Genomic DNA, 24,031 nt, shown 5'->3' on the forward strand with positions numbered 1-24,031 from the left:
CGACAACAACAACAAACGACAACAACAACGCAACCACCACCAAGCCAAGGCATCAGTGTCAACATCACCCTTGTCCTTCACCCTGAACTGTAGATGCTGATCAATGACGAGTACTTCAGTACTTCGCCATGAGAACCTGCCCTCACTCCCGCTGCTCCTCCTCCTCCTCCTCCTCCTCCTCCTCCTCCTCTTCCTCTTCCTCCTCCTTTGGGTACTGTGAACAGGACTTCCAAGCTAAAGGAGCACTTCTGTGACCACGTTCTGGCTAATGATAAAGAACCTTGTTCAGCCACAGGGCCCTTCTTAGAACAAAGCAGATCCCCGCTGACGACAAGAAGCGAACGAAACGAGTCGTTCAGCCCTATTGGCCACCCGGGCTTCCTTTCGGGGCGAGCAGCTGTCGGGACTGAATGCAAGTCCGCACCGGGAGTATCGTAACCAAAAGCTAAAATGCTAATCAAAACCGAGATAGAGGAAGAAAGGGAAGGAGAAAGTAGGAAAGGAAGAAGGGGGGGGGAGAGAGAGAGGGGGAGAGAGAGAGGGGGAGAGAGAGAGGGGGGGAGAGAGAGAGAGAGAGAGAGAGAGAGAGAGAGAGAGAGAGAGAGAGAGAGAGAGAGAGAGAGAGAGAGAGAGAGAGAGAGAGAGAGAGAGAGAGGAGAGAGAGAGAGAGAGAGAGAGAGAAACAGATCACATTCCCCTCCCTGATCAAAATCCATCCCCTTGGCTGAACAAAATAAATGAACGCTACGACCACGGAATCTATGTATACGGTCACACTGCTCACTCCAAGTAGCTTCAACCCTTCACTGCACCAGCTGTGCATGGATGGGGAAAAAAGTATATATATATATATATTGAGCAGTAGCTTCAATGAAACAAAAAGTACTCCTTCATATGGAAAAGGTTACTAGGCTTTTAAGTACAGTGAGACCTCTCATTAACGGACGTTAATTAGCTGTGTTTGCGGTGTTTTCGGTCTTTTTGGTGCTGTTGTTTAGTGCGTGCAATCACTATGCAATCACCCAAAAACCACTCCAAAACACCGAAAACACAGCGAAAACAGCTAATTAACGTCCGTTAATGAGAGGTCTCACTGTAAATCGAACACACCATCAATTCTGTCATCCCATTTTTCTTTTTTGAACATCGTAAAGAAAACGACAAATCCATGTGGTGGCTGCCACACTCTCCCGGACACACATGGGTGGTCATGGAGTAGATATTAATCTCACAAGTCAAAAACACGAAACATGTTATATCTAAGTTAAGAAAAATTATCATTTGAAAAGTAAACATGTTAATTTCAATCTGGTCATTAAAAGCAGGACAAAAAAAAAAGAAAAAAAGAAAAGTTGCCAACCCTTCAGTCCTCAAGTCATCTAGAATTTCACAAATTTCCTGCACTAAAACAAAATTGCACTAGAGTATAAAAATTTGTCAAACTAGGTTCAGTACTTCTAGAATTTCACAATTTTACTGCATTGAAACAAAATTGCTTTAGAATGAGAAAACTGATCAAACTAGGTTCAATGCTTCGAGAATTTCATGATTTTATGGCACTAAAACACATCTTCCGAACTCTTCTCACATTGGATTAATCATATGAATAAACACCACGTGAAGACGGAACCTTCACTGTATTAGTACGACATTTCGTTTGTTGCGTCTTCTATCACCCAGATCCTGGCACTCTCAGGAACCTGGCCTCCGCCGTAACAATAAATTTAACATCTTCAATTTGTGTTGGATACTATCGCGCACATTAGGCTGCCTGAATTACAATGATCCAACAATGCATCACAATATGCATGTTATAAAATATAAAGTTACAGCTGCAATACTCATTCTCTTTTACCCTGAATATTAACAACTACAAAAAACAGGATCAAGCCAGTTCACAGCATATGGAGGTAACTCGGCTACAACTAAAAAAATATGATCAGGACACTGTCGCTGGCATCCTAGTATACCCGCTGCACCTGATGATGCCAACGTTGGCGACATAGTATGCTAAGGGTTAAGATCTACTCTGGACTTGAAGGGTTAACACTCAGGGGGGGAGGGGGTGGCAAGAGATAAACCAGAGCCACGTCTCGAATAGGTCTGCTCCGCTCGCTACACCCGTCCCCTTTACGTCAGTCGGGTGATGAGGAAATCAAACAAACAAAAACGTAAGCTGGTGAGGAGGCATTCCAAGTCAGAAGAAAATAAAGGGGGGAAAACATACACAAAAACCATATCAAGCAAATTATGAATCGTATCAAGCAAATTATGGGGGAAGAATTGTAATTCTCGAAAAACCCGAGAATGGTGTTCCGCATGGACGAGGATATGATGGAATGAATTGTCAGAAAACTGAACCACTCCAGGTTGGAATACGCTGCAATAGCCTGGTCACCACAGAAAGAAAATCACAATTGAGATTCAGAACTACGACTAAAATCCTCTCAGGTCTTGTTAACCCATTCAACTCCGATGACAAGATTCTTGTCATTTGGTCAAATAAAACAAAAAATCATAAAACACCAAAATGTTTGATCAAGCACCAGAAAAATATGACGTCAGTCCTCGCTTCGCTGCGAGCGAAGCGAGGACTGATGTCATATTTTTCTGGTGTTTGATCAAACATTTTGGTGTTTTATGATTTTTTGTTTTATTTGACCAAATGACAAGAATCTTGTCATCGGAGTTGAATGGGTTAATAAAGCGTACAAATAAACACCACGTGAGGACGGATCCTTCCTTGTACTAGTACGTTTCGCTTGTTACGTCTTTTTTCACATACCTGAAAAAGCCATAACAAGCGATACGTCGTACTAATAAGAGCTCCGTCCTCACGTTTGGTGTTCATTTCGATAGACAACTGTCACTTTCATACAAAACGTATGAAGATCGGCTAACTGTACTGGAGCTGCCTACGTTCAAAAGAGGAAAAAGAGGTGACGTGCAAGAAGCATTTAGAGCCGCGAGAAAATTGGATACACTCATGAGTGACACAAATTCATAGATACCAGAGGCTGAAGGATCAACATACATACATACATATACCAAAGGCTTTTTCCCCCTTACAAGGAAGGTAGCCAAAAAGAAAAAGGGCATAAAAACCATTCCCACCCATTCCATTCCTATCACACTCCACTCCCCTCCACCCTCTTCCCTCCCTCTTATCTTGGCACCTCCTGGACGACAACGGGTCATTCCCGCATCTTATCCACTGCCCTGGGTCAGAGGCAGTGCAGCAAGACACAGCACATTCACAGCAAGGCCGCTTCATTAAATTGGTGACCCCCCCCCTCTCTGTCCCCTCATGCAGAAAGGGAGAAGACAGGGAGAAACCCCTTCGGGCTGCGTCAAATTTTGCTCACACATACTCCCTCACCCCCCATCCCTCCACCCATTCCACCTCATGCAACACAACATCATCCATATACAACCATTCTCCATTTCACCCCTGATCAAACTAAAAGAAAAAAGAAAAATTTGAAGGATATTAAAACGAGTTTTCCTCAAAGAAGCATCGATTCATGGAATAACAAGAAAGGGGAACTAGTGCAGAGCTGGGAAGTATTGTATTCTCATACAGAACTCTGTGAACACAAAGAGGACTTATGAAAGCAGGACAGAGGAAAAACAAGAGGATATGGAATGAAACTCAAAAAGGACAACTACAGAAGAGACCTGAAAAAGAACAGCTTCTCACACAGAGTGATAGATATATGGAACAAATTGGATGAAGAAATAGTGTGTGCTAACACAATACAAGAATTTTAAGAACACATTTGATCATATGAGATACAAAAACGGGTCACCACGAGCATAGCTCCCCTTCCTGTATAATACAACTAGGTTAATACAACTAGGTAAATACAGATACACACACAAACTTTTGCCCAGCCTTTTAGATACAATACCCAGAGATTAGAAGCACTGAACCTGTCATTATTGAAAGAAAGAAGAGAAAAAGTTGACACAATTACACTGTTCAGTTCACTGATGGGAGCTGAAAAGACCAACTTGCCAACAAAAGGTCACAGAAACACACTAACCCATTCAACTCCGATGACAAGATGTCTTGTCATTTGGTCAAATAAAACAAAAAATCATAATAAAACAACAAAATGTTTGATGATCAAACAGCACCAGAAAAATATGACGTCGTCAGTCCTCCTCCTCCTCGAGGAGGAGGAGGAGGACTGATGACGTCATATTTTTCTGGTGCTGTTTGATCATCAAACATTTTGTTGTTATATTATGATTTTTTGTTTTATTTGACCAAATGACAAGACATCTTGTCATCGGAGTTGAATGGGCTAAAGAAGACTGCACGTCTACGGGACTTCACAAAACACAGTTGTCCGCACAGATCAAGACCTGAGGGTGACGAAGTCAGTTTGAGGCAATTGAAATCGTGTCTCCTCATAACAGCATAACAACTATGGATGTCAGGGGTGCCGAACTGTCTACGCCTGCAATTTAATAAGATTTTTGGAGAGAGAGAGAGAGAGAGAGAGAGAGAGAGAGAGAGAGAGAGAGAGAGAGAGAGAGAGAGAGAGAGAGAGATATAATACCCAAGACCATGGCTCCTTTCCCGCACACCGCAAATACGTAAAAACACAACACGACCGTGCTCCCACACCCGCCCACATCTCTCGACACAATCTGCCAACAAAAAAACCGTTTGGACTCGCCAACTTGAAGAACGAGCACAACGCCATCCACCGTTATCTGCTCTGCCGTCAACCTACCTTCTTGGTGATGGAAGTCGTCTTCTCCTGCGGCGGAAGCGCCATGTTGGAGAACGGCACCTCCATCGAGTAGTTGCTGAAGTGAAGCAGCTGCATGACGACATTGCTAAAGTTCTTGAACGACAGCTTCCTTCGGTGGGACGAACTAGACAGTGCCGACCGCACCTGAAATAAAAAAAAAGTGTTAACCTCTTCAGTACAAGTCAAATTATCATGCGCAGCATCGAAAAAAAATGTATTAACCACTTCGGTACGAGTCAAATTCTCGTGCGCAACATCGGCTGCCATATGTATGATGCATTACACTACTCGCATTATAAAATATAAAGTCACTGCCGCTGTATTACTCATTCTCTTTTACTATGAGTAATAATAAACACAGAAAACATGATCAAACCGGTTCACAAAACCTGGGGGTAACTCATGTACAAAAAAAAAAAATACATAATCAAGATACCAATGCCAGCATCCTCACGTACCTACTTGCGCCTCACAACATCTATGTAGGCATCATCATACCGAAGTGGTTAATACATACATACATATACCAAAGGCTTTTTCCCTTACACGGGAGGGTAGCCAAAAAGAAAAATGCATAGAAACCACTCTCACCCATTCCATTTCCTATGTATTCCACTCCCCTCCACCCTCCTCCCTCCCTCTTATCTTGGCACCTCCTGGATGACGGGTCATCCCTGCATCCTGTCCACTGCCCTGGGTCAGAGGCAGTGTCGCAAGACACAGCACATCCACAGCAAGGCCGCTTCATTAAATTGGCGACCCCCCCCCTCTCTGTCCCCCCCCATGCAGAAAAGGAGGAGATGGGGAGAAATCCCTTCGGGCTGCATCAAATTTTTCTTACACATAATACCTCACCCCCCATCCCCCCACCCATTCCACTTCATGCATCACAACATCTTCCATATACAACCATTCTCCATTCACCCCTGTCTTCTGTCCTCTCCCATCCTTCCTCAACAGACATTCCCCTCTTCCCCAAAGCCCCCTTCACCCCATCCATCCACCTCATCCTAGGACGTCCCCTCATGTTCACTCCCTCCACATCTGCCTTCCATACCTCTTTTACTAGTCTTTCTTCACTCATTCTTTCCATGTGTCCAAACCATCCCAGTACTCTTTCATCAACTCAATCTCCCAGTTCCCTTTCCACCCCTGTTCTCCTCCTCACCTCCTCATTTCTCACTCTATCCAGCCTAGTAACCACCATTATACTTCTCAGACACCTCATCTCAAACACATTCAAACTCCTTCTCTCTTCCTCTCTTATGTTCCATGTTCTTGCCCCATACAGTGCTGTTGGCACAATCACTCCTTCATACAGTTTCCTCTTAGCATCCATTCCCAAATGTCTATTCCTCATTACACTCTTTAATCCACCAAGGCATTTACTCACTTCTCTCAATGTACATTCTACCTCCACCTTCACTCCACCTTTTCCTGCCACATTTGCACCCAAGTATCTAAAACTATCCACTTCCTCCAGTCGCTCTCCCTTAATGCTCACTTCCAGTCTACTGCCACTTTCACCCCTTGTACATCTCATCACCTTACTTTTACCCACATTTATCTTCAGCTTTCTTCTTTTACACACTCTCCCAAATTCTGTCACCAACTTCCTCAATCCCTCCTCCGATCCTGCCACAAGTGCAGTGTCGTCCACAAACAACAGCTGGCTCACCTCCCACTTTTCTCCATTTTCTTTAACCATCTCCAATCCCTGACGCACCACCCTTGCATTTACCTCTCGCACCACCCCATCCATGTATAAGTTGAAAAAAAATAGATAAAAATAATAAAAAAAAAATAATAATAATAATAATAAATGAATAAATAAAAAAAATCTTCTAAAGTAATATGACCATATAAAGACGACCCCGTCTTCTAAATCGCGAACAGGTCATCATAAACACGTTACCTTGGTGCGGCGGGCTGGCGGCACGATGAAGTACGTCGTGACACGGTGATCCCGGAGATAGGAGGACCGCAGGTGTCCGTCACCAGGCTCCACGGCATATTCGCCCCCGAGGCAGTCCAGGGTTGTTTGGGTGATGTGCACCCGCCTGAGTAAGTAGAATCGTACGGGTGAGTGAACTGTACGGGTGACTAAAATCGTAGTAGAATCGTATGGGGGAGTAGAATCGTACGGGGGAGTAGAATCGTACGGGTGAGTAGAATCGTATGGGCGAGTAGAATCATATGGGTGAGTAGAAACGTACGGGTGAGTAGAATCGTATGTGGGAGTAGAATCATACGGGTGAGTAGAATCATATGGGGGAGTAGAATCGTATGGGGGAGTAGAATAGTACGGGGGAGTAGAAACCTACGGTAGACTAGAATCGTACGGGTGAGTAGAATCGTACGGGTGAGTGGAATCATACGGTTGAGTAGAATCATACAGGTGAGTAGAATCATACGGGGGAGTAGAATCGTACGGGGGAGTAGAATCATACAGGGAGTAGAATCATATGGGTGAGTAGTCATACGGGGGAGTAGAATCATACAGGTGAGTAGAATCATACCAGGGAGTAGAATCATACCAGGGAGTAGAATCATATGGGTGAGTAGAATCATACCAGGGAGTAGAATCATATGGGTGAGTAGAATCATACCAGGGAGTAGAATCATACAGGGAAGTAGAATCATACAGGTGAGTAGAATTGTACGGGTGAGTAGAATCATACAAAGTAGAATTGTATAGGGGAGTAGATTTGTACAGGAGAGTAGAATCATATGGGGGAGTAGAATCATACCAGGGAGTAGAATCATATGGGTGAGTAGAATTGTACAAGGGAGTAGAATCGTATGGGGGAGGTGAATGGTACTGGGGAGTAGAATCATACGGTGGGTGTAGAATCATACGGGGGAGTAGAATCATACGGGTGAGTAGAATGGTATGGGTGAGTAGAATGGTACGGGTAAGTAGAATCGCATGGGTGAGTAGAATCGTACCGGGGAGTAGAATCATATGGGTGAGTAGAATCATACGGGTGAATAGAATCGTATGGGTGAGTAGAATCGCACGGGTGAGTAGAATCGTACAAGTGAGTTGAATCGTACGGGTGAGTAGAATCGTATGAGGGGAGTAGAATCATACCAGGGAGTACAATCATACGGGGGAGTAGAATCATACCAGGGAGTACGATCATACGGGGGAGTAGAATCATACCAGGGAGTACGATCATACGGGGGAGTAGAATTGTACGGGTGAGTAGAATTGTACGGGTGGGTAGAATCGTACGGGTGAGTAGAATCATACAAAGGAGTAGAATCGTATGGGGGAGTAGAATTGTATGGAAAGTAGAATCATACCAGGGAGTAGAATCATACGGGCGAGTAGAATCATATGGGTGAGTAGAATCATACGGGTAAGTAGAATCGTACGGGTGAGTAGAATCGTACAAAGGAGTAGAATCGTACGGGAGAGTAGAATCATTCGGGTGAGTAGAATCGTATGGGGGAGTAGAAGCATATGGGTGAGTAGAATCGTACGGGGGAGTAGAATAATACGGTAGAGTATAATCGTACGGGTGAGTAGAATTGTACATGCGAGTAGAATCGCACGGGGGAGTAGAACCGTACCGGGGAGTAGAATCGTACGGGTGAGTAGAATCGTACAGGGGAGTAGAATCGTATGGGTGAGTAGAATCGTACGGGTGAGTAGAATCGTACAGGGGAGTAGAATCGTATAGGTAAGTAGAATCGTATGGGTGAGTAGAATCGTACGGGTGAGTACAATCATACAAGTAGAATCGTACGGGTAAGTAGAATCGTATGGGTGAGTAGAATCGTATGGGTGAGTACAATTGTACAGGTGAGTAGAATAATACAGAGGAGTAGAATCGTACGGGGGAGTAGAATCGTACGGGTTAGAAGAATCGTACGGGTGAGTAGAATCGTATGGGTAAGTAGAATTGTATGGGTGAGTAGATACGTACGGGTGAGTGGAATCATACGGTGGAGTAGAATCGTACGGGTTAGAAGAATCGTACGGGTAAGTAGAATTGTATGGGTGAGTAGATTCGTAAGGGTGAGTAGAATCGTATGGGTGAGTAGAATTGTACGGGTAAGTAGAATGATACTGGTTAGTAGAATTGTAAGGGTGAGTAGAATCGTAAGGGTGAGTAGAATCGTATGGGTGAGTAGAATTGTATGGGTGAGTAGATTCGTACGGGTGAGTAGAATCATACGGTGGAGTAGAATCGTATGGGTGAGTAGAATCATACGGTGGAGTAGAATCGTATGGGTGAGTAGAATCGTATGGGTGAGTAGAATTGTATGGGTGAGTAGATTCGTACGGGTGAGTAGAATCGTATGGGTGAGTAGAATCGTACATGTGAGTAGAATCATACGGGGGAGTAGAATTGTACGGGGGAGTAGAATTGTACGGGGGAGTAGAATTGTACGGGGGAGTAGAATTGTACGGGGGAGTAGAATTGTACGGGGGAGTAGAATTGTACGGGGGAGTAGAATCGTACAGGTGACTACCATCACAAAGAAAACGGACAAAAGGAAATCTTTCCGTTCCTCACGTGGCCGGAAACAAGAAAATAATGTAAAACAAATACGCAAAGGGGCATGTAGTCGGCCAAACGGTTTGACAAACCCGGTTTGTCAAACAAGTGTTTGAAGTGATGTTTGACCGTGTGAATAGGGTATTTGGTTGTCAAACACGTTCGACAAACGTGTTTGACGACCAAATACCCCATTCACACGGTCAAACATCACTTCAAACACTTGTCTGACAAACCGGGTTTGTCAAACTGTTTGACCGTGTAAATGGCCCTTAGGACAGAACGACTTACCCGGGGACGCCTCCAGCCTCCATCTGGTTGGCCAGAGTTACGTCGTTGCTCCAAACGTCGTACTGCCACTTGCGAAGGCCCAGCACCCCACACAGGACGCCTCCCGTGTGGATACCCACCCGCATGCTTAGCTGCACATCAGTCGCATCCACCACAGACCTGAGCAAAGAACGACGTTACGGAAGAGGTCCTAGCCTATGTAGGTAGAAAACTATGGCAGTATTTGGATAGGAGGTAAAGGGAACACGGGCTGAGGGAAATACTTTTATTCCTGACTAGTTTTTTTTATTCCTGACTAGTGGCTTCTTCAGAGGAACCTTCTTCACCACTCAGGCGAAACTAGTCAGGAATAAAAGTATTTCCCTCAGCCCGTGTTCCCTTTACCTCCTATCCACATTTGTCACAATGTATACACATATGGCAGTATTCTTAAAAAAAATTATTTCCCTATGTAAATCCTTGGAAGGGAAAGATTTATATAAGGAAAGATTTTTTTTTTTAAGAATACCACCGTAAACTTCTTGACACACATATAAAACCATCCAAGTATTATCCGACCCGGCCAAAAGGAGCCCTACCCTTTCTCAAAATTAAAACCAATCATGATTTACGTTCATCTTTACGCACTCTCCTAGCCGTTCACGGGCAATCCTATTCAGCTATAGGCGGCACCTCGTTTCTCTCCTCGTGCGAGTACTTACGCAATGGCGTCGATCATGTCCAGACCCATCTCCACAGCACAGCGGGCGTGGTCAGAACGAGACTCCGGTAGGCCAGACACACAGTAATAGCAGTCGCCCAGGATCTTGATTCGCAAGCAGTGGTTGTTCTGCACGGAAAAATGACAACGATGTTGACAACAGCAAGGGAATTGTGAAGTCCATACATACATACATACATAAAAAAAAATTCATCTGAGGGTCAATCGTCAATCATCGTGTTCCTCTGTCCACCTGTACCGTCAGTCAGTTGGTTCGAATTAATGGGGCTACACACTATCAAACATGTTTGTCCAACGTGTTTTTTCAAACACTGCCACAGACTGTACCATCGAGTATCAAACTGCTTGTTAAACCTTCCAACCTGCCCACACACTCTCAAATTGTTTGATCAAACACCTTGTTGGAGAAGCATGTTTGATAGTGTTTAGCCCGCTTTACGTCCAGTGCAAATGGTACTACGTGTGTTTACAACGAAAAAGCAAAGCAAGGTTTGTATCACTAATCTTTTTCATTTGTATTTGTATTGGAAGGCGGATGCGAGGAATTTTTCTGAGATATCAAAGGGTACGGAAACGGAAAAAGGTATTGTATGTCTACTTCCTAGTTTATGGCAAAATATATTCAATCTTAGGAATTACAAAAGTAATGCGTAATTGAAAGTAGGTTCGTATGTATATGTAATTATTCTCGAAGTTTCCGTGGGAGTAGTACGATCACTATTCCTGTATACTTACCATTTCAATTCTTGTAATGTGAAAGTGGGATGAATGTGTAATAGGATATCTCTGTAAATATATCTATAGATTTTATATTGAGTGTCCGCTGTTTTCTGTGTGAAAGGGAATAAATGGAACTAATTGAGCAAATGGTAACTTTAGGGAAATTCACGGCATGCCCACAGAAAGGACGTGCAGTCAGTTAGTTAGGGAGCGTGGGTGCATACAGAATAAAGCAGTGATACGTGTCCGTGTCTATCTTTAGTGCCTCGTCTCTAATGTTGAATACAACTATTATAACCTAGTAACATTCAACAAAGGTAAAGAACCACCGTACTAACGGTTTTGTTCCAGAATTGACCTGCGGCCCCAAACTTCCAGTGACTGAAGTGCCGTACAGGTCCCCGTACAGGTCCCGACAATGCCGGGAAATACGAAAGAGATCCGACGACCCGACCAAAGTCGCAGACGACGGGACCTACCTGGGCGAGTTGGTCGAAGCGGCCGAAGAGTTCGTTCAGGAGTCGGACGAGTTCGGGAGCAGAGCACTGCGAAGCCAAGACGGTGAAGCCCACAATGTCGGCGAAGACCATGCTGGTAGGAGAGATACGGGTCTCGTCAACAAACGTACGTACGTACCTGGATGCTTGGGCGCACACGCACACACACGCACACTAGACGTAGGAAGTGTGCAGAAAATATACACAAATTTAAGGACGAATCAGACTCGGCGAGATGCACAGACGGGACGCCACGAGCGTAGCCCCCCTTTCCCGTAAGATGCGACTGGGTAAACACACACACACACACTTCGACCTAGAGAAGGCTTTTGACAAAAGTACGTCACAGTCGACTTACGTGGAAATTGGAGGACCACGTTCGAAGCCCCAGAGCCGAACTGCTCGAACGGAGGGGGGGAGGGGCAAAGGGAGGGGGAGGGGGAGGGGCAAAGGGAGGGGGAGGGGCAAGGGGAGGGGGAGGGGCCAAGGGAGGGGGAGGGGCACAGGGAGGGGGAGGGGAGGGGGAGGGGCAAAGGGAGGGGGAGGGGCAAAGGGAGGGGGAGGGGCAAAGGGAGGGGGAGGGGCAAAGGGAGGGAGAGGGGCGAGGGGAGGGGGTGGGGGAGGGGCAAAGGGAGGGGGTGGGGGAGGGGCAAAGGGAGGGGGGTGAGGGGCAAAGGGAGGGAGGGGGGTGAGGGGCAAAGGGAGGGAGGGGCAAAGGGAGGGGGGGTGAGGGGCAAAGGGGGTGAGGGGCAAAGGGAGGGAGGGGAGGGGCAAAGGGAGGGGAGGGGTAAAGGGAGGGGGAGGGGCAAAGGGAGGGGGAGGGGCAAAGGGAGGGGGAGGGGCAAAGGGAGGGGGAGGGGCGAGGGGAGGGAAGGGGCGAGGGGAGGGAAGGGGCAAAGGGAGGGGAGGGGCAAAGGGAGGGGAGGGGCAAAGGGAGGGGAGGGGCAAAGGGAGGGGAGGTGAGGGGGAGGGGCAAAGGGAGGGGTAAAGGGGGGAGGGGTAAAGGGAGGGGAGGGGGTGGTGAGGGGCAAAGGAAGGGGGTGGTGAGGGGCAAGGGGAGGGGGTGGTGAGGGGCAAGGGGAGGGGGTGGTGAGGGGCAAGGGGAGGGGCAAGAAGAGGAGATGGTGAAGGGGAGGGACAAGGGGAGGGGATGGGGAAGGGGAGGGGCAAGAAGAGGGGATAGAGAAGGGGAGGGGCAAGAAGAGGGATATAGAAGGGGAGGGGCAAGAAGAGGGGATAGAGAAGGGGAGGGACAAGGGAGGTGAGGGGAGGGGCAAGAGGGGAGTGAAAGGGGCAAGAGGGGAGGGGAGGGGCAAGAGGGAGGGGAGGGGCAAGAGGGGAGTGGGAGGGGCAAGAGGGGAGTGGGAGGGGCAAGAGGGGAGTGGGAGGGGCAAGAGGGGAGTGGGAGGGGCAAGAGGGGAGTGGGAGGGACAAGAGGGGGAGTGGGAGGGACAAGAGGGGGAGTGGGAGGGGCATGAGGGGAGTTGGAGGGGCATGAGGGGAGTGGGAGGGGCAAGAGGGGTGTGGGGAGAGAGGGGAGTGAAAGGGGCAAGAGGGGAGTGGGAGGGGCAAGAGGGGAGTGGGAGGTGCAAGAAGGGAGGTGAGGGGAGTGGAGTGGACCTTAGCCTGAAAGGTGCAATCGTCGTCGTCGTCGTCGCCGCCGCCTCCCCCGTTGGTTAAGCACAAAAGGTCATAGGTCAACCTTACGACAGGAGGAGGAGGAAGAGCAGGAAGAGGAGGAGGAAGAGGAGGATGAAGAGAGAGAGGAGGAGGAGGAAGAGAGGGAGGAGGAAGAGAGGAAGGAGGAGGAGGAGGAAGAGAGGGAGGAGGAGGAAGAGAGGGAGGAGGAGGAAGAGGGGGAGGAGGAAGAGGGGGAGGAGGAAGAGGGGGAGGAGGAAGAGGGGGAGGAGGAGGAAGAGGGGAGGGAGGAGGAAGAGGGGAAGGAGGAGGAGGAGGGGAAGGAGGAGGAGGGGAAGGAGGAGGAGGGGAAGGAGGAGGAGGGGAAGGAGGAGGAGGGGAAGGAGGAGGAGGGGAAGGAGGAGGGGAGGAGGAGGAGAGGAGGAGGAGGAGGAGGGGAAGGAGGAGGGGAAGGAGGAGGAGGGGAAGGAGGAGGAGGGGAAGGAGGAGGAGGGGAAGGAGGAGGAGGGGAAGGAGGAGGAGGGGAAGGAGGAGGAGGGGAAGGAGGAGGAGGGGAAGGAGTGGGAGGGGCAAAATGGGGAGGGGCAAGAGGGGGAAGGGGAGGAGGAGGAAGAGGAGGAGGTAAAATTAACGATCACTACTGAAACTATTCGTACTAATAACAACAATGACCATGATAACCGACATTTAATAATAAACAATACCACTACAAATAACAATAACAAAATAATAATTGTAATATTACTATTACTAATAATAATAATAGAAATGATAATGATGATGATAATGATGATAATAATAATGATTAAATTATGGAAATCAGCCAAGGGCCCCCCACCCCCTCCCTGTCAGGCCAGGACTACGGAAGGGAGGAAGGGAGGGAGGGAGGAAGGGAGGGAGGGGCAAAGTCTTGGTTGGGGGTGCTTCGCTGGAGGGAGGGAGGGAGGGAGGGAGGGAGGGAGAGGGAGGAAGGAGGAGCAAGGGGAATGGAGGAGGAGGAAGGGAGGAGGAGGAAGGGGAATGGAGGAGGAACGGGAATGGAGGAGGAGGGGGAGTGGAGGAGGGGAAGGGAGGAGGGAGGGGAAGGGAGGAGGGAGGGGAAGGGGGGAGAAGGGAGGAGGAGGAAGGGAGGAGGAGGAAGGAGAAGGGAGGAGGAGGAAGGAGAAGGGAGGAGGAAGGGAGGAAGGAGAAGGGAGGAGGAAGGGAGGGAGGAGGAGGAAGGAGAAGGGAGGAGGGAGGAGGAAGGGAGGGAGAAGGGAGGAGGAGGAAGGGGAAGGGAGGAGGGGGAGGAAGGGGAAGGGGGAGGAAGGGGAAGGGGGAGGAAGGGGAAGGGGAGGAAGGGGAAGGGGAGGAAGGGGAAGGGGGAAGAAGGGGAAAGGAGGAGGAGGAGGAGGAAGGGGAAGGGAGGAGGAGAAAGGGGAAGGGAGGAGGAGGAAGGGGAAGGGAGGAGGAGGAAGGGGAAGGGAGGAGGAGGAAGGGGAAGGGAGGAGGAGGAAGGGGAAGGGAGGAGGTGGAAGGGGAAGGGAGGAGGAGGAAGGGGAAGGGAGGAGGAGGAAGGGGAAGGGAGGAGGAGGAAGGGGAAGGGAGGAGGAGGAAGGGGAAGGGAGGAGGAGGAAGGGGAAGGGAGGAGGAGGAGGAGGAAGTGAAGAGGAGGAGAACAGAGTCGGTGCTACTATAAAAAGAAAAAATCCCAACACGATATCATAGCAAGAGTTACACTCAAGCCAAAGCTCTCTCCCTCTCTCTCTTTCAATCTCTCTCTCTCTCTCAATCTCTGTTCCTGTGAGGCCGCGATGACGTCACGTCGCTTGTTTCTGCCGAGCCGAGTTTTGTTTACAAGCGCATTTGATATCGCCTCAGGCGCCCGGCCGGCTACGAAGCATTTGATACTACGAGTTCTCACTGCCTGTTTCCCAAGCATCTGATATATTTTCTTTTTCACTTGAGAAATGCATTCCACCATTAACACGTGCGCGCGCGCACGCATACACACAGTGAGAGGGATAGATGGATGGATGGGAGGTAATTGATGGGGGGAGGGGGGCGAAAGAGAGAGGGTGGGGGATAACACGGAGAGAACGGGAGAGAGAGAGAGAGAGAGAGAGAGAGAGAGAGAGAGAGAGAGAGAGAGAGAGAGAGAGAGAGAGAGAGAGAGAACGAGGGAGAGAGAGGGGGGAACGAGAGAGAGAGAGGGGGAACGAGAGAGAGAGAGAGAGAGAGAGAGAGAGAGAGAGAGAGAGAGAGAGAGAGAGAGAGAGAGAGGGAACGAGAGAGAGAGAGAGGGAACGAGAGAGAGAGAGGGAACGAGAGAGAGAGAGAGGGAACGAGAGAGAGAGAGAGGGAACGAGAGAGAGAGAGAGGGAACGAGAGAGAGAGAGAGGGAACGAGAGAGAGAGAGAGGGAACGAGAGAGAGAGAGAGGGAACGAGAGAGAGAGAGAGGGAACGAGAGAGAGAGAGAGGGAACGAGAGAGAGAGAGAGGGAACGAGAGAGAGAAAGAGGGAACGAGAGAGAGAGAGAGGGAACGAGAGAGAGAGAGGGAACGAGAGAGAGAGAGAGAGGGAACGAGAGAGAGAGAGAGAGGGAACGAGAGAAAGAGGGAAGGAGAGAGAGAGAAAGAGGGAAGGAGAGAGGGAAGGAGAGAGAGAGAAAGAGGGAAGGAGAGAGAGAGGGAAGGAGAGAGGAGAGAGAGAGAGAGAGAGAGAGAGAGAGAGAGAGAGAGAGAGAGAGAGAGAGAGAGAGAGAGAGAGAGAGAGAGAGAGAGAGAGAGAGAGAGAGAGTGGGATCGAGAGAGAGAGAGAGGGGGAACGAGAGAGAGAGAGGGGGAACGAGAGAGAGAGAGAGAGGGGGAACGAGAGAGAGAGAGAGAGGGGGAACGAGAGAGAGAGAGAGAGGGGGAACGAGAGAGAGAGAGAGAGGGGGAACGAGAGAGAGAGAGAGAGAGGGGGAACGAGAGAGAGAGAGAGAGAGGGGGAACGAGAGAGAGAGAGAGAGAGAGAGAGAGAGAGAGAGAGAGGAGAGAGAGAGAGAGAGGGGGGAAATGAGAGAGAGAGAGAGAGGGGGAACGAGAGAGAGAGAGAGAGGGGGGAACGAGAGAGAGAGAGAGGGGGGGAACGAGAGAGAGAGAGAGGGGGGGAACGAGAGAGAGAGAGAGAGAGGGGGAACGAGAGAGAGAGAGAGAGCGGGAAAGAGAGAGAGAGAGAGAGAGAGGGAGAACGAGAGAGAGAGAGAGAGGGAGAGGGGGAACGAGAGAGAGAGAGAGAGGGGGAACGAGAGAGAGAGAGAGAGAGGGGGAACGAGAGAGAGAGAGAGAGGGGGAACGAGAGAGAGAGAGAGAGGGGGAACGAGAGAGAGAGAGAGAGGGGGAACGAGAGAGAGAGAGAGAGAGGGGGAACGAGAGAGAGAGAGAGAGAGGGGGAACGAGAGAGAGAGAGAGGGGGACCGAGAGAGAGAGAGGGGGGACGAGAGAGAGAGAGGGGGGACGAGAGAGAGAGAGAGAGAGAGGGGGGACGAGAGAGAGAGAGGGGGGACGAGAGAGAGAGAGAGAGAGAGAGGGGGGACGAGAGAGAGAACGAGAGAGAGAGAACGAGAGAGAGAACGAGAGAGAGAGGGAACGAGAGAGAGGGAACGAGAGAGAGAGAAAGAGGGAACGAGAGAGAAAGAGGGAACGAGAGAGAAAGAGGGAACGAGAGAGAGAGAGAGAGAGATAGGGAACGAGAGAGAGAGAGATAGGGAACGAGAGAGAGAGAGGGAACGAGATAGAGAGAGAGGGAACGAGAGAGAGAGAGAGAGAGGGAACGAGAGAGAGAGAGAGAGAGGGAACGAGAGAGAGAGAGGGAACGAGAGAGAGAGGGAACGAGAGAGAGAGAGAGAGAGAGGGAACGAGAGAGAGAGGGAGAGAGAGAGAGAGAGGGAGAGAGAGAGAGAGAGAGAGGGAGAGAGAGAGGGAACGAGAGAGAGAGAGAGGGAGAAAGAGAGAGTCAACGAGATAGAGAGAGGAAGAGAGCGAGAGAGAGAGAGAGAACAAGAGAGAGATAGGGAACGAGATAGAGAGGGAACGAGAGGGAACGAGAGAGAGAGAGAGGGAACGAGAGAGAGATAGGGAACGAGAGAGAGAGGGGGAACGAGAGAGAAAGGGGGAACGAGAGAGAGAGGGGGAACGAGAGAGAGGGGGGGAACGAGAGAGGGGAAACGAGAGGGGAAACGAGAGGGGGAACGAGAGAGAGAGGGGGAACGAGAGAGAGAGAGGGGGAACGAGAGAGAGAGAGGGGGAACGAGAGAGAGAGAGGGGGAACGAGAGAGAGAGAGGGGGAACGAGAGAGAGAGAGGGGGAACGAGAGAGAGAGAGGGGGAACGAGAGAGAGAGAGGGGGAACGAGAGAGAGAGAGGGGGAACGAGAGAGAGAGAGGGGGAACGAGAGAGAGAGAGGGGGAACGAGAGAGAGAGGGGGGGAACGAGAGAGAGAGGGGGGGAACGAGAGAGAGAGGGGGGAACGAGAGAGAGAGGGGGGAACGAGAGAGAGAGAGAGAGAGAGAGAGAGAGAGAGAGAGAGAGAGAGAGAGAGAGAGAGAGAGAGAGAGAGAGAGAGAGAGAGAGAGAGAGAGAGAGAGAGAGAGAGAGAGAGGTGGGGGCTTATCTCAGGCCCCCCTGAAATGCGCATTTCCCCCCCTCCCTCTCCCCCCCTCCCACAGCCACTTTGGGCATGTGGCAGACAGGGAGGGGGGAGGGGGAGGGGGGTCGAGGATGAGGTGGATGGATGGGGGAGGGGAGGGGAGGGGAGGGAAAGAAGGGGAGGGGAGGGAAAGAAGGGGAGGGGGAAGAGGGTGGAAGAGGAGGAGGACGAGGAAGACTTGGAGGAGGAAGACTTGGAGGAGGAGGAGGAGGACGAGGAAGACTTGGAGGAGGAGGAGGAGGAGGAGGAAGACTTGGAGGAGGAGGAGGAGGAGGACGAGGAAGATTTGGAGGAAGAGAAGGAAGAGGAGGAAGAGGAGGAGGAAGAGGAGGAGGAGGAAGAGGAGGAGACGGAGGAAGAGGAGGAGGAGGAAGAGGAGGAGGAGGAGACGGAGGAAGAGGAGGAGACGGAGGAAGAGGAGGAGACGGAGGAAGAGGAGGAGACGGAGGAAGAGGAGGAGACGGAGGAAGAGGAGGAGACGGAGGAAGAGGGAGAGGAGGAGGAAGAGGAGAAGGAGACGAAGGAAGAGGAGGAGAAGGAGGAGGAGGAGACGGAGGAAGAGGAGGAGGAAGAGGAAGAAGAGGAGGAGGAGGAGGAGGAGACGGGGGAAGAGGGGGAGGAGGAGGAGGAGACGGGGGAAGAGGAGAAGGAGACGGAGGAGACGAGAGAGTAGGAGGGGGAGGGGGAGCAGGAGGGGGAGGGGGAGCAGGACGGGGAGGAGGAGGAGGAAGACTTGGAGGAGGAGGAGGAGGGGGAGGACGAGGAAGACTTGGAGGAAGAGAAGGAAGAGGAGGAGGAAGAGGAGGAGGAGGAGGAAGAGGTGGAGGAGGAAGAGGAGGAGGAAGAGGAGGAGGAAGAGGTGGAGGAGGAAGAGGTGGAGGAGGAAGTGGAGGAGGAGACGGAGGAAGAGGAGGAGACGGAGGAGGAGGAGACGGAGGAGGAAGAGGAGGAGGAGGAGGAGGAGGAAGAGGAGTAGACGGAGGAAGAGGGGGAGGAGACGGAGGAGGAGGAAGAGGGGGAGGAGGCAGAGGGGGAAGAGGAGGAGGAGGAGGAGGAGGAGGAGGAGGAGGAGGAGGAGGAGGAGGAGACGACCCCGGAGATTACAGTCAATTTTTAAAGTTTGTCCCGCACCTACACAAATTGGTTTGTGTGCGTGTATGTGTGTGTGCGTGTATGTGTGTGTACGTGTGCGTATATGTGTATATGTGCGTGTATGTGTGTGTACGTGTGTGTACGTGTGTGTATGTGTGTGTGCGTATGTGTGTGCGTGTATGTGTGTGCGAGTATGTGTGTGTGCGTGTATGTGTACGTGTATGTGTGTGTGTGTGCGTATGTGTGCGTGTATGTGTGTGTGCGTATGTGTGCGTGCATGTATGTGTGCATGTATGCATGTGTGCGTGTATGTATGTGTGCGTGTATGCATGTGTGCGTGTATGTATGTGTGCGTGTATGCATGTGTGCGTGTATGTATGTGTGCGTGTATGTATGTGTGCGTGTATGCATGTGTGCGTGTATGTATGTGTGCGTGTATGCATGTGTGCGTGTATGTATGTGTGCGTGTATGCATGTGTGCGTGTATGCATGTGTGCGTGTATGCATGTGTGCGTGTATGTATGTGTGCATGTATGCATGTGTGCGTGTATGCATGTGTGCATGTATGCATGTGTGCGTGTATGCATGTGTGCGTGTATGCATGTGTGCGTGTATGCATGTGTGCGTGTATGTCAGTGTATGTATGTGTGCGTGTATGTATGCGTGCGTGTGTGTGTACGTGTGCGTGTGTGTGTACGTGTGCGTGTGTGTGTGCGTGTGTGTGTATGTGTGCGTGTAGGTGTGTGCGTGTAGGTGTGTGCGTGTAGGTGTGTGTGTATGTGTGCGTGTATGTGTGTGTGTATGTGTGTGAGTATGTTTGTGTATGTGCGCGTGTGTGTATGTGTGCGTGTATGTGTGTATGTGTGCGTGTATGTGTGCGTGTATGTGTGCGTGTATGTGTGCGTGTATGTATGTGTGTATGTATGTGTGTATGTGTGCGTGTATGTGTGCGTGTATGTATGTGTGTATGTGTGCGTGTATGTGTGTATGTGTGCGTGTATGTGTGCGTGTGAGTGTATGTGTGCGTATATGTATGTGCGTGTATGTGTGTATGTGTGCGTGTGTGTATATATATGTGTGTGTATGTGTGTATGTTTGTGTGCATATATGTGTGTATGTTTGTGTATGTGTGTGTATGTATGTGTATGTATGTGTGTGCGTGTATTTACCTAGTTGTACCTAGTTGTATTTTACGGGAAGGGGAGCTATGATCGTGTGTCCCGTCTTCATATCTCATTTTATCTAAACTATTTTTAAATCATGTGTGTGTGTGTGTGTGTGTGTGTGTGTGTGTGTGTGTGTGTGTGTGTGTATGTGTGAGTATGTGTGAGTATGTGTATGTATGTGTGTATGTGTGTGCGTATGTGTGTGCGTGTATTTACCTAGTTGTACCTAGTTGCATTTTACGGGAAGGGGAGCTATGCTCGTGGTGTCCCGTCTTCATATCTCATTTTATCTAAACTATCTTTAAATCATGTGTGTGTGCGTGCGTGCGTGTGTGTGTGTGCGCATGTGTGTCTATGTGTGCGCATGTACAGTGTGTATGTGTGCGCATGTGTGTGTATGTGTGTATATGTGCGCATGTGTGTGTATGTGTGTATATGTGCGCATGTGTGTGTATATGTGCGCATGTGTGTGTATGTGCGCATGTGTGTGTATGTGCGCATGTGTGTATGCGTGCGCCTGTGTGTGTGTGCATGTGTGTGCGCATGTGTGTGTATGTGTGTGTAATTCACCATGGTCTTGGATCACGTGTTGGACTCGTGATCGACAGCTATTTCCCTCTCGGAAGAGAGCTCAGAGCTCATGTACAACCAATCTATGGGTAATGCTGTGACCTTACACATACGCAAAGTCCCCGCCCACGAGTTGGAGTATCACCTCGCAGTGCGGCGATATTGAAATTATTTCAGCCCTTGGCGGGATTCAAACTAGGACAGCTGGGTTAGCAGTTGCGAACGCTACCACTGCGCCATCGAGCCGTGTGTGTGTGTGTGTGTGTGTGTGTGTGTGTGTGTGTGTGTGTTGGTGATAAAACTGGCAATAAACGATAATGTTTGTTACCAGTGGGCGCCTCCCTCACTGCCTGGCTCCAGCAATACTTACCTGACGTTCTCGTGGCGTTGGATATAAATCTTGTGGAACTGACGCTCGACGGGGGAGACGATGTCGGCCTTCATCTCGAGGGCGACGTGCTCCGGCAGCACCGAGAGAAGCAACCGCTCCTGGAGGAGGAAGAACACGTAAATAAACAAAGCGTTGCCACATCTTGAACTTACCCCAAGTTTCACAAACTTTGTGTGTGTGTGTGTGCGTGTGTGTGTGTGCGTGTGTGTGTGTGTGTGTGTGTGTGTGTGCGTGTGTGTGTGTGTGTGTGTGTGTAGGAAGAGTTCACTGGCGACAGGAGGAAACTATAAAAAAAATGTATCACAATGTAAGGTCAGTTAAAATGACATTCATTTCTGCGTGACTGGAAGGCGCGTGCCTCTGGTCCGTACGGGCGTGACTGAGTGCAAAAAACAGCGCTGCCAAAGTTCTCTAGATTGCCGTCGTTCCAGCCCAAAGTAAACAAACACAACGTTGCCACGTCTTACGCAACTCGTGTCCAATTCAACAGATACAAGTCTGCCATATCTCCCAAATTAATCAATCTCTGTCTATCCTTCTCTCTCTCTCTCTCTCTCTGTCTGTGTGTGTGTGTGTGTAATGACGACGGCCATGTTTGTTTCGTGTGACGTCATGTCGCCAAGCGGAGTCTGAGGAACGAAGAGGGTAAGTCATCACGAGGCTTAAATGGATTTGCATTTTTTTTTTTGGCGGGGGGATGGGTTAGCGGAAGTGCATCTCCGCCGCGAATATAAAAAATAAAATAGTCCGCCAATATTAGATTAGATTCAGGGAAGAAATAGGAAGTCAGGGGGAGGGGGAGGAGAGGGGGGGAGGGGGAGGAGAGGGGAGGGGAGGAGGGAGGAGAGGGGAGGGGGGGAGGGAGGAGAGGGGAGGGGAGGAGGGAGGAGAGGGGAGGGGAGGAGGGAGAAAGAGGGAGACGGGGGAGCGGAGAAAAGGGGAGTGAGAGAGAGAGGAGAGAGAGAGAGAGAGAGAGAGAGAGAGAGAGAGAGAGAGAGAGAGAGAGAGAGAGAGAGACAGGGAGAGAAAGAGGGGGAGAGAAAGAGGGGGAGAGAGGAGAGAAGAGAGAGAGGAGAGAAGAGAGAGATAGCGAGAAGAGAGAGGGAGAGGACGAGGAGGATGAGGGCGAGGAGGATGAGGGCGAGGAAGAGGGGGGCGAGGAAGAGGAGGAGGAGGAGGACGAAGAGGAGGAGGACGAGGACGAAGAGGAGGAGGAGGAGGAGGACGAGGACGAAGAGGAGGAGGAGGACGAGGACGAAGAGGAGGAGGAGGACGAGGACGAAGAGGAGGAGGAGGACGAGGACGAAGAGGAGGAGGAGGACGAGGAAGAAGAGGAGGAGGAGGACGAGGACGAAGAGGAGGACGAGGACGACGAGGACGAAGAGGAGGAGGACGAGGACGAAGAGGAGGAGGACGAGGACGAAGAGGACGAGGACGAAGAGGAGGAGGAGGAGGACGAGGAGGAGGACGAGGACGAAGAGGACGAGGAGGAGGACGAGGACGAAGAGGACGAAGACGAGGACGAGGAGGAGGACGAAGAGGAGGACGAGGACGAAGAGGAGGAGGACGAGGACGAAGAGGAGGAGGAGGACGAGGACGAAGAGGAGGAGGAGGACGAGGACGAAGAGGAGGAGGAGGACGAGGACGAAGAGGAGGAGGAGGACGAGGACGAAGAGGAGGAGGAGGACGAGGACGAAGAGGAGGAGGAGGACGAGGACGAAGAGGAGGAGGAGGACGAGGACGAAGAGGAGGAGGAGGACGAGGACGAAGAGGAGGAGGAGGACGAGGACGAAGAGGAGGAGGAGGACGAGGACGAAGAGGAGGAGGAGGACGAGGACGAAGAGGAGGACGAGGACGAAGAGGACGAAGAGGAGGACGAAGAGGAGGACGAAGAGGACGAAGAGGAGGAGGAGGAGGAGGACGAAGAGGAGGAGGACGAAGAGGAGGAGGAGGACGAAAAGGAGGAGGAGGACGAAGAGGAGGAGGACGAAGAGGAGGAGGAGGACGAAAAGAAGGAGGAGGACGAAAAGAAGGAGGAGGACGAAAAGGAGGAGGAGGACGAAAAGGAGGAGGAGGACGAAAAGGAGGAGGAGGACGAAAAGGAGGAGGAGGACGAAAAGGAGGAGGAGGACGAAAAGGAGGAGGAGGACGAAAAGGAGGAGGAGGACGAAAAGGAGGAGGAGGACGAAAAGGAGGAGGAGGACGAAAAGGAGGAGGAGGACGAAAAGGAGGAGGAGGACGAAAAGGAGGAGGAGGACGAAAAGGAGGAGGAGGACGAAAAGGAGGAGGAGGACGAAAAGGAGGAGGAGGACGAAAAGGAGGAGGAGGACGAAAAGGAGGAGGAGGACGAAAAGGAGGAGGAGGACGAAAAGGAGGAGGAGGACGAAAAGGAGGAGGACGAAAAGGAGGAGGAGGACGAAAAGGAGGAGGAGGACGAAAAGGAGGAGGAGGACGAAAAGGAGGAGGAGGACGAAAAGGAGGAGGAGGACGAAAAGGAGGAGGAGGACGAAAAGGAGGAGGAGGACGAAAAGGAGGAGGAGGACGAAAAGGAGGAGGAGGACGAAAAGGAGGAGGACGAAAAGGAGGAGGACGAAAAGGAGGAGGAGGACGAAAAGGAGGAGGAGGACGAAAAGGAGGAGGAGGACGAAGAGAAGGACGAAGAGGAGGAGGAGGACGAAGAGGAGGAGGAGGACGAAGAGGAGGAGGAGGACGAAGAGGAGGAGGAGGACGAAGAGGAGGAGGAGGACGAAGAGGAGGAGGAGGACGAAGAGGAGGAGGAGGACGAAGAGGAGGAGGAGGACGAAGAGGAGGAGGAGGACGAAGAGGAGAAGGACGAAGAGGAGAAGGACGAAGAGGAGGAGGACGAAGAGAAGGACGAAGAGGAGGACGAAGAGGAGGAGGACGAAGAGGACGAAGAGGACGAAGAGGAGGACGAAGAGGAGGAGGAGGACGAAGAGGAGGAGGAGGACGAAGAGGAGGAGGAGGACGAAGAGGAGG

At 50.6% G+C, this 24,031-nt stretch overlaps 1 protein-coding gene across 6 annotated transcripts in view; it reads right to left on the reverse strand.

Moving 5' to 3' along the window:
- Nucleotides 1–24,031, reverse strand: part of LOC143031388 (uncharacterized) — a 155,811-nt gene that overhangs the window by 81,164 nt on the left and 50,616 nt on the right. For all 6 annotated transcript variants that reach the window (XM_076195136.1, XM_076195137.1, XM_076195138.1 and 3 more), the window contains 6 exons: nt 21,014–21,132; nt 11,489–11,600; nt 10,270–10,397; nt 9,569–9,727; nt 6,682–6,826; nt 4,746–4,910 (listed from right to left, as the gene is read on the reverse strand). In XM_076195136.1, the coding sequence (XP_076051251.1) occupies nt 4,746–4,910; nt 6,682–6,826; nt 9,569–9,727; nt 10,270–10,397; nt 11,489–11,600; nt 21,014–21,132 (828 nt within the window). The remainder of the gene's footprint in view (nt 1–4,745; nt 4,911–6,681; nt 6,827–9,568; nt 9,728–10,269; nt 10,398–11,488; nt 11,601–21,013; nt 21,133–24,031) is intronic.

This window comes from Oratosquilla oratoria, chromosome 12 (genome assembly GCF_046742065.1).
Source record: "Oratosquilla oratoria isolate Oo_2021 chromosome 12, ASM4674206v1, whole genome shotgun sequence".
NCBI lineage: Eukaryota > Metazoa > Arthropoda > Malacostraca > Stomatopoda > Squillidae > Oratosquilla > Oratosquilla oratoria.